The following is a 10,689-nucleotide window of genomic DNA, read 5'->3' on the forward strand; positions in this document are numbered from 1 at the left end:
GTCAAGTAGGATATTTTACATACTTGAGGCAAGGGCAAGACCAGAGGACCACAGCTGTATTTTCTGGTTCTCAATCCTAAATGGATTAAAATGGGTCGACTCAAATAAAATACAGATTTTTGCGACCTTGTCATGTAAATCAAACCCATCCTGAGTCTCTGAGAATCACCGTGAGTGGCTAAATTCAGCACAGGAGGGAGACATTTCCTCTCCTGCACTTGTTTACCTCACTTCTCTGCTCCGTCTGCTCCGCGCGCCCTAGCAACTGCAGCATCAGCACGAGCAGCGCAGCGTTGGTACGCTACGTCAGAGCCCTCCTGTGGCTGCGTCAAGTCACACAGTTATCCAGAGAGAGGCCGGAAACTGACCGACTCGCAATCAAAATAAAAAAATATGTCACTGCTGGAATTGAATTGACTTATGCAAGATTTCACCATCTAAGCTCAAGTTTATGTGACAATTAATGTGTTCTATGAATAAAAAAGGGCAGGTTATATCTATCACAAATAATCCTTAAACATAGTTTTTAGGGGTGTTCTGTCTAACTCGATAATGTCATTAACTCAGAGCCTCCAGTCTGATCATCGGTCACTTTGACGTCCAACAAGGCTTCAAACAGCCTCTCAGATGATAAGTGTGACAACAGCTGCTTACACTACACATCACAAATAAAAAATAGTTATCCATTGTGCAATGACAATATACACAATATATAGTGAAATATGTAAATAAGGGTAGAATTATTATTACTATATAGTGTGCAATGTGAAAAAGAAACAGTGTTATTATTACACACTGTGCAATAAACAGTTGACTTGCGGGAGTGTCTGGATCAGTTTAGAACTGCCAGAAATAAACAAGACAAAATACTTTACTTTGAAAACCTGGACCGGAAGACTACGTGTGTATTGGTACTGTCTTGACACTGGTCCTTCTCCCGTCGTGTCAACCGAGGCGAGCCCAGCATCAGCGCCCTCTTCTTTCTATCCCTTCTGTATTTTCTCACCCTCTGTTAGTTTTTCCGTCGTTTTCCGACATCTTACGAACTCCAACAGGCTCACCTTTCCTCTTTTTACACTCATTTTTCCTTCGACCGGAGAGCGGTTTTGGTAGTTAGCTGCTTCAGCCGTCGTGCCGCATCAGCCGGGAGAGAAAAACATCCATCCACGACGGCGAGGAGGCAGGGTGCGAACACAGCAACGCCCATTTTCACACCTACTGTATCACTACTGTACCCTCGAAGACGTTTTTATCTTTTCTATGTCTGCCTGTTTGTATGGAAGAGGGCTTTCCTCTCTTGCTTCTGCGCTGCCTGTTTCCTCTTTAGCATCTTGGAGTAGCGGCGGGTATCAACAGGGGCTGCGCTGGCCTCTCTGCACGCGGCGCACCTAGATCACCTTTCTGCAGGTGAGCGCGCTTTCCCGCACATGCACACATTTCATCACAGCATCATTAGAATAGCTCATCTGTCATATAGAGTAAGGTTCAGGTCTGCAATGTAACACAGAGTGTGTTTTGATGTGTGTGGGGAGGGGGTTGCATGCTTGTCTCCCAGTAAACAAAATTGGCCTACATCAATGGTTCCCAACCTGAGGGTCGGGACCCCTACAAGGGATCGCGAGATGATAAGACGCTAAATTTCTGCTTTATGTCTTGTGGATTTCTGTGTTTTACCTCCTCAAGCGTCTTAAAGTTATTCAGATAAAACAAAGTCATTTATTGCATGGAGGGTCGGTAAGCAACAACATGGGTTTCATCATACATGTGCAGAAGCCCAACAACTGTCTATTTGAAGCATAATCTCAGCTTTAGCCCTAGTTTTTAATAATAAAACCCAGCAATTTGCAAGATAAATACATACACAGTTTGTGAGGTCATTCATTTTTATTCCATTACATTTATTTAAACATATATGGCAATCAAAGCTGGATGTGCAGTAGTGTGCAAAGGCTGTTGTTTAAGTAACGTTAATAATAATATGATAATGATTTCTGCCAGGAGACTAGACACTGTATTTATACCCTGTGTTTACTGCTGTGTGTGAGAGAGCTGGTTGTCCCATTTTTGCCCTCAGTGGATCAATAATGTCTGTCTCATGTTATGAACTTATCTGGTTTAATGGGACCTGAGGTGGTAACCAGTAGCTCCTTTAAAGAACTTGTTTCTACATCCCACTAAGATCTGAGATACTGCCATTGAACGTCCTTGCATGGGTTAACAATCAATGTAGCTATTCAGTGTTGTATGCCTCGACTGTTAAGAAACAAACATGACATCAGGCTGAGCCAAGATGCTGCTACTACTGCTACTACCAGCATCACTACTGCTGTCAGCCTGCAGTACATTGTAGTGGGCAGCTGATTTATGCACACTTACAGAATGAGACAGAAAAGGCAGCAGTCAAAGTAAAGAATGCCAAGCATTTTGCGAGTAGACTGCTGCTGCCCAAACCCCTGTTTACTTACACACACAAGCACGGCTGTGTGTTAATGAAGATCAGTCGGCCCCGTTCCCTAGCAACAGTGATGTGCACCGGTCAGCCAAATTTAGCTCCAGGACCAGCAGTGCCAGTCCTCAATGCCGTGTGTTTGTACATATGGATACATGTATGTTGAAGTATGATGTTATTAGAAGTGAGTAGCTATTAAATTTCCCAGTGGGACCATAAATGCATTCTTCATCCTGCGAGGTGCTTTGCATCCATTTGTGTGTGCATGTATCAATCATTCATGTGGTTGTTTTCCTGGTTTTTAAACTGGTTTCTCAGTTGTGTTACTTGTGTGATGTAACTGGTTACACCACAATACATTTCAATATTATTCATTTTACATTATAGATATTATCAAAGACACCTAGAGTATATTTGCAACTCAACACCTTTTCCAAAGTAACTACTTTTTACAAATACCATCAAATTTGAGACTTTTTTTCTTAGGTCATATCATTTGACACATATGTTTGAACCAATCTTGTTTCATCATATCACTACTACGACTACGAGAGTCTTCTCACATATAGTTGAGCAACATGTCATATGTGAGTTTTGTTTTCAGAAATGGTGGCGTTTTGGTGTGACTTTTGTTTTTGTCACCATATTATTCCACCTAGATATCACAAAAGCATCTCAAAATGAATGAGATGTAGAAATGTAAAAGCTGTTCTTCATAGAAGTGATGTTTTCAATTATGTGTCTGCATAAAATATGTTTAATTAAAACATGAACGTATCAGTTAACTTAAAATGCAGGTGAATGCACTGATCATCATACTGGAGAAAAAATCCTTATTGAGAGTTATGGAACATATTACGTGGAGAAATAACAGGGATCACTATGGAAACCTGTGATCAGATGAGTCATCCTTACACTGTATATTCTCTAACAAATATGGCATTGATACAAAATTGCTGGTGACCCACACTGACTTCACATTAAACTGTATTAAATCTGTTGAAGCGAGAAGGAGAAATCATACATTCTTCCTCCTACAAATGAAAAGTTTAATACATAAGCAATAAAACGCTCTCTCACTTTATCCACTCTGGGGTTGTGCTGCTACAGCCTGACTTGATACCTAAAGATATGCAGATTACTATCACGTTAAATTACATTTTTAAAGAAGCAGCAAATCCTCACTGTTTAGACGCTTGAGTTTAGTGTTTTTTTGTCATTTTTGCTTGAAAAACCACTTAAACAATGAATCAGTTATCAAGATAGTTCCAAATTAGTCCTCTATCTGTTGAATCATTGTTTCAGCTCTATAGTCAATTATTATAACACATTCTAATGCTTATTTTCCAAAACAAATCTGGTAGCTAAAATTAGGAATTAGAATTTGCTGATGCTGGCAGATGCCCAGCGACTGCTCACGGGTGTCAGTGGACCCGTGCAGCCATGCAAAACATGCTGCTGCAGCTCTGAATCAGGGTCAGTCGGGCAGAAGCCATCACCTGCCCTCAGTGCCCCTAACCCACCCCCTCTCTGCTTTAAGCTGTTTTAATGCCATTAACCAGGGGGGCTGGGTGGAGACTGAGGGGGGGCATATCCGCTCTGCCCAGCACGGGACGGATTAACATCAATCTGGCAACACACACACTCATAGACACGAATACACACACACACACAAACCTAGACAGACAGAGCAAGACAGCCACGGGCTTATCCTGCAGGCCAGCTGTGAGTCTGTTGATTTGTTGATGTGTTTACCATGTGTTGACAAATAACTTGTTTACATCTCCGGGCTGACCTCTCTCCTCTCTCTCTTTCCTCCTCAGTCTGTATCAGTGGCCTTAACCTTCCACATCTCTCGGCGGTTCTCCTCCACGTCCTCCGGCGTCCCCGCCCCCCGCCCCCCCTCTCTGAGCGCCCTTGCTCCTCATTCTCCTCTCGGTCTCCCGCCATCTCGTCCAGCTGTGGCCCTCACAGGGCGCGACCGCTGGCTCTCACCTGACAGGTCCCTGGCCTCAGGACGACAGCCAGATCCAACATCCCTACATGAGGGACAAGGCGACGCAGGTGAGTGCTGTGGGCTGCTTATATGTGTGTGTGTGTGTGTGTATGTTTAGGTGGGAGCACAGGCTAAAATCAAACAAATGATATTCAACTAACAATGAAAATTAATTTGCAGAGAGGGCAAGTTCTGATTACAAATTGACCTTCACTTGTCAGATGTTTGGGAAAACGAGGATTAGATGACTGTCTGGTTGATTAGCAGTGAATCTTTGAATTGTATCTTGGATGGAAAAACATTCATATCATAAATTGTAAAGTGCTGATTTTCCTGAAAGAAACAGGCTGTTTTTGGAGAAGGGAACAAAATGTATAAATATGTGTACTATATTGTTGTTGTCACTAAATATTATAAGATATTCAGTTTTGTACCTCTACATAAGCAGGTAAACCAGAGTTAGCTTATTTAATCAGTGAGTGAATATATAAATGTGACAGATGTTGTGTCATTTGCAAATATCACATTTCCTGAATCATTTATATAAATAAAGAATAATAGTGGCCTGAGAGTGGAGCCCTGAGGCACACCACATTTTAATAGTGCTTCATAAGAATGACAACCTAACAAATGGTTCTCTGTTGGTAATATTATTTTTGAACCATACAAACGCTGTGCCATGTAAATCATACAGTATTTATATAATAAAACATCATTGTTCATGTATCAAAGGTGTTTGAGTAATTTAGAATTATGGTACAAATACATGAATTATTGTCAGGAATACATGAATGAAGCACCGCTGAGATTTTGTCTGTGTTCTTGTTCCTTGCAACACATATGAAGCAGGCGATTAATGCAAAGAGGTTAAGAGAGATTGCAGGCAGTTGCATCACCATGCTGTGTTGCCTCTATCGCTCACTGACTGACTTAGAACCAAACTCTGGTCAAACAGCAGCTGTGATTGATCTGTGTAACAGCAGGTCAAGTAAACCAGAGTTGTCAATCAGACATTTCATAATTGCCTCAGGTGATCTCTGTTGTTTCTGCTGTTTTTACACCACCAGACAGAAATTCATTAATTCATAAATTGTTTATAAATTATTCATAGTTTGGTTTTGCTTACTTAAACTCAATAACACAAAATAATGAAATGTTTAATGACAGAGACACATTGGAAATAGAGTTTAATGATGTTATGACTGGTCTTGAAGTGTGCAGGATAAAACACAGACTGGATTTTTTGCATTATTTATGGATTATTTAATTCAGGTTTGTTTTTTTCTGTGTTTTTTATTCTATGTGTCTCCAAATTTTGTGCTTTAATGTGTGTGTGTGTGTGTGTGTGTGTGTGTATCAGACCCCCAGGGCCTGGGCAGATGAGAGGAGGAGGGGCTCTCACAAACGCTCGGCCTCCTGTGGGAGCACCGACCAGCTTAAGGAGGTCAGTTTTTTTTTTTCCTGATTTTGGAGCCAAACAGAGAGAAACATGCTCTTCTGTCTTATAAATAAGCACTTTTTGAAGCTCTTTTAGGGACCACCATTAACAAGATGTTTATATCTGCCTTTATTCTCCACTTTTCAATGGCATCAGTAACAAAGACCTGGATGATGTTTGTAACAAGACAACCATACATTTTTAATTGTAAATGTATATCTATATGTCTGCATTACAGAGTCTGTCTGTTTGTCTTTGAAACCCTCCAGATTGCCAAATTGCGTCAGCAGCTTCAGCGCAGCAAACGCAGCAGCCGCCATCGGAGGGATAAAGAGCGCAAGTCCCCGTTCAATGGCAGCCATACCATCATCCAGTCGCAGGTGATCAATAGAAACAATGTGTGTGTGTGTCTGCCGACTCGCGCCGTCTCTGAGAAAAACTAGGTTGGGTCCCTGATCTAGAGAGTTTTGAGGACGTCCCACTTTTCCTCATGTCCCTGTTTGGCTCTTGTGTATGTGTGTCTCCTGTTAATTTGAAATCTGACGTGGAGCTTTTAACAGCCTCTGGTCAATGCAAAGTCAGTTAAATTGGGTTCCTCTCATAGTGCAGACACACACACACACACACACACACACACACACACACACACACACACACATGCTCTTAGTGCCCACTCCTGTCATGTTGCGGGGCCAGTCATACGCTCCCTGTGGAGTCTGCTGGAGTGCAGCTGTCCTGCTTTCTGGGCCTCCTCATGAGACAAAGAAAGAAAGGCCGGCTGAGCTATCATGCAAACTTTTTCTCACAGTGGCTTTGACAAGTTCATTCACTGACACAAAGAGCCACTAGCTTGTAGGAACACACTCAGGTGCCCAAAGTAAGGGTGAAGAGTTTCCCTCCCAGTGAGCATACAACAACCTCCATCCTCCCACTGAGGTCAAATAACAAAAAAAGGAAGAAACACTGATATATCGCTAGAAACTTCACTATATACTTGTTTTATGACTAATTCAAAAACTTCAAATAATAATATCAAGATCCTTGCTGTTACTGTTTCCTGCACTAATAAATGCAGCATTGAGTTAAGGAATTTAAGTCTCTGGGTTCTGACACTTGTTTCAATATATATGCTTGATGAATACTTGTGTTGGTGTTACAAGTGCAGCTGTAATTTTTCTTGTGTGGGTTGAGCAATAAGCTCCAGAAATATGAAGAATATATTGACATTTTTTCTATCTGCGGCAGCGCTCTGCAGGTCACTGCAACATCTGCAGAATCTGTATTAAATGCAGACGTGTGTGTGTGTGTGTGTGTGTGTTTGTGTCTTTTGCAGTCGCCTATGCCCAAGACCATTCTGATACCCATCCCTATATCCAAATCATCCGCCCCTCGTTTCCGAAACAGCGTGGAGGGCCTCAACCAGGAGATCGAACGCATCATCATCAGAGACACGCCTGAGAAGGACGAGACCATCGTTGTGAGTCCCTCTTACTAAGAGATTAGGGTTATGGTGCTCTGAAAACGTGTGTTCCCCGAGAACGTTTTGTTCCTCACTAAAGTCATTTACATTCAAGGATTCACGCACCATCACAGGCCAGGGATTAAGCCCCTGGTGCAACGTTGTTATTGTGACCTCATTTGTGTGTGTGTGTGTGTGTGTGTGTGTGTGTACAACAGCCACAGGATGTCCCAGATGGGCACCGCGCACCCCCACCCGTCCCCCCACAGCGCAGCAGCAGCACCCGCAGTATCGACACACAGACTCCCTCAGGGGGCGGCCTGAGCGGTAGCCATAGCAACTGCAGTAGCCGCCCCGACTCCATCTCGCCCTCCTACCTCACCGTCCTCAACGACACGGGTGGAGGCAGCCCATATGAGGACAAAGGTGAGCACCACACATACACACACACAGCCAGCACGTGCTCCGCCAAAATTTGTTTGAGCATGATGTGTTTCTGACTCTGACCTTTAACCTTTAGCCTCCCCTCTCTGCCTGTTCACAGAGCTGGGCCCCTACTCCCCGCTGCCTAAATACGCCGCCTCTCCCAGACCCAACAACAGCTACATGTTCAAGAGAGAACCTCCAGAAGGCTGCGAGAAGGTCAAAGTGTTTGAAGAGTCCATGTGAGTAGAAAACTCCAAGTATTGTGTGTGTATCAAAGCCTGATACATCATATTCTACAGGCTAAAAGTCTCCATGTATGTGTGTTTCCAGGCCCAAACCTCTACAGGAGATCCCTCCCTTCTTGTGTCCCGACCGCAACAAGGTCAACTTCATCCCCAACAGCGGCTCTGCCTTCTGCCTCGTCAGCATCCTCAAGCCCTTACTGCCCGCCCCGGACCTCAACTTCCGCCCCGGGGTGGGCCTCCGAAGTCTGTCCCCGTCCCTCGTGCCTCTGTCCACCCAGCCCTGCCTCCTGGAGGAGCCCGAGAGCTTCTGACGGCCCACGAGGGCTTCAAGTCACCACAAGCCCCGCCCGAAAAAAACCCCCACCCCCACATGAAAATCAGAAAAAATTTCAAACTAGGAAACAACCCTTCTGCTCCAAAAGAACGCCTTCAGCATGCCAGCTAAGCTCTCTCTGATGTCCTTATCTTGTTGAAAAAGCGCTTCCCACTGCCTCTCCTCCTCAGACAACTAAAACGTGAGAGTCCTGCAGCCCCGTGCAGGTGTTTGCAGCTAACATTTCATCGCTTTCTTCTACCTTTAGTGCTGGTTATGTTCCTGTTTTTTAGGAGGAAAGGGGTGAAAGGACAGACTCTTTTATTTCATTGTATTATTATACCATGGCGCCTTTCCACGGACATATCTCTTTTTCTATCTGTAGTTATTTCTCTTGATATAAAATTTGCCTTCCATTATAAAAAAAAAAGGCCACTGGTTTCCTTGGCGACCAAGAGATTGACCACGGAGGCTTATATTGGTGCTGCCAGATATAACGTAGCAAAACTTGAAGGGTCGTGAAAAGGAGAAGTTAAAAAACGTGCCTGATATTTTAGACCGCTCAGTTTCCCTAAACCAGCGTAGCGCTCTGATCATGTTTGTTTCTTTCACATGTGACACACATGATCTTTGCACTACGATGGCTATAGATACATACAGAAAGGCAGGGCCACAGAGAAGAAACACAAATAAGGTGGCACTTAACCCACGCTTAGGAACAGCTGTGAACCAAATCCAGACATCTGTTTTGTACTTTTATTAGCCATTTACAGTGAAAGCTGACTGTAAACTGGTACAAGCTGATGCCTTTGTTACACTAACTGGTAGCAGTGAGCTGTTCCCCTGCTGGGTTGTGTGTATCTATGGGAAACACAGGCCAGGGCTATGATGTGTGCAGCGTGTTCAACCTGTGTCTGCTTGCCCCTCCTTCCCAAGCGCCAGCCTTTGCTCAAAACTCCCCTTTATACTCCACCACCATCACTACCCCCTGATTTTCCTCCTTTTTCCAGCTCTTTCTCTCCTTTTCTTTCCCTCACTGTCACTGTAATGCTGATTTCCCTTCTGTCTTGCTCAGCTAGTGTTGTTGTGAAACGTCTACGTGTCCGGAGGGGCCACATCCTCATAGGATAGGCCCCCTCTGGCTTGCAGGGCCCTGAGCATGGAGAGGTGAACCCAAAAAACACACTGTAGTCCACCAGGGTAATCCATATTTCTTTTTTAAATCCACAATTCCTAGAGCTTGCTCTGAAAGTCTTAGCTAACAACAGGTTGATGTTACACTTCATTCTTTATCCTTTATTACTACTTTTCATTCACATTTACAAGCCAGTTCTTTATTTACAGGCTGAATGTAACCCAGAGCGCCCTCTCCTTTTAAATAACAGCACAAAATACCATTTTCCAGCAGCTTTAGTTCAACTATATCATTGTAGTCACTCTGTATCAGTTGAAATCTAGTTTTAGCTTCTTCTGGATAAGACTAATATTTGGATCTCTATGGATAAGTTGTGGTCATATTCTCATGCTTCTACAGTTGCAGTGTAGTTTGCGGGCTGACAGCCTCTCCGTGCTCCGGCTCATCCTCCTGTATATGTCATTACTACTTGACTGTGCCTGCTACAGTGGGATAGGAATGTACTGGGTTTGTAAATATAGAGGCACACTGTGTTTGTATCGGCTGACAAAGATACGTATCTGAATGAGTCTACAATTGTACCCCCCCCCTTCCTCCTCCTCCTCCTCCTCCTCTTCCTCCGCTGAGTACTGTGAATTACTACATGTCTCATTATTGTGAATAATAATGTATTTATTTATCAGACTTGTTTCAGGAGTGTAATTGGGTCTTCAGAGAATTTTAATCAAGAATAGATTACATCATCCATCTCAGGTTGTAGTGAATAGGGTACAAAAAAAAGTACCAAGATATACTAACTTCTCAGCGCACACTAACAAGTCTACACTACTATAGGAGAGCAAACCAACAGCTGCTATCTATGTAGCCTCACACAATGGAAATACTGAATGATGTAAACCTGTAGCAGACTAGAAGTAGAGAGAAGTGTGGATGTCATTTGTTCAGTCACCTGATTTGGAGTTAAAAAAAAAAACAAAAAACAGTTGCTAAAATGGTTATGTAACAAACATTTTTTTAAAGTACACTAGAAATAAAGCGATGTGTTCCAAAATGTGATATCCACTTGCTGAGAAAACAATCACACAGGTTCTTATTTGGTTTTAGACAGGCATCTGTTTACAAAAAGAGAATCGTACATGTGGAAATACAGATTTATTCCAGATACAAACTTTTTTTTTTCTCTTCTAAAGTGGATAAATAGCATTTTGGAACGAGGCTCGACAAGATA

At 43.0% G+C, this 10,689-nt stretch overlaps 1 protein-coding gene across 3 annotated transcripts; it reads left to right on the forward strand.

The window, feature by feature from the left end:
- The first annotated feature begins 897 nt into the window (after positions 1 to 897).
- On the forward strand, positions 898 to 10,459 carry LOC121892060 (protein FAM117B-like). 3 transcript variants are annotated; one of them, XM_042404840.1, is made up of 9 exons: positions 898 to 1,185; positions 1,284 to 1,407; positions 4,273 to 4,513; positions 5,806 to 5,889; positions 6,153 to 6,263; positions 7,217 to 7,360; positions 7,561 to 7,768; positions 7,887 to 8,007; positions 8,099 to 10,459. In XM_042404840.1, exons 3-9 carry the CDS (start codon positions 4,493 to 4,495, stop codon positions 8,322 to 8,324), a joined length of 915 nt encoding a protein of 304 aa, XP_042260774.1. In that variant the 5' UTR covers positions 898 to 1,185; positions 1,284 to 1,407; positions 4,273 to 4,492; the 3' UTR covers positions 8,325 to 10,459. The 3 variants fall into 3 exon arrangements, with proteins under 3 accessions (XP_042260774.1, XP_042260775.1, XP_042260773.1); XM_042404841.1 differs by having other exon boundaries at positions 1,328 to 1,407; XM_042404839.1 differs by having other exon boundaries at positions 898 to 1,407.
- The last annotated feature ends 230 nt before the right edge of the window (positions 10,460 to 10,689 follow it).

This window comes from Thunnus maccoyii, chromosome 24 (assembly GCF_910596095.1).
Source record: "Thunnus maccoyii chromosome 24, fThuMac1.1, whole genome shotgun sequence".
Lineage (NCBI taxonomy): Eukaryota > Metazoa > Chordata > Actinopteri > Scombriformes > Scombridae > Thunnus > Thunnus maccoyii.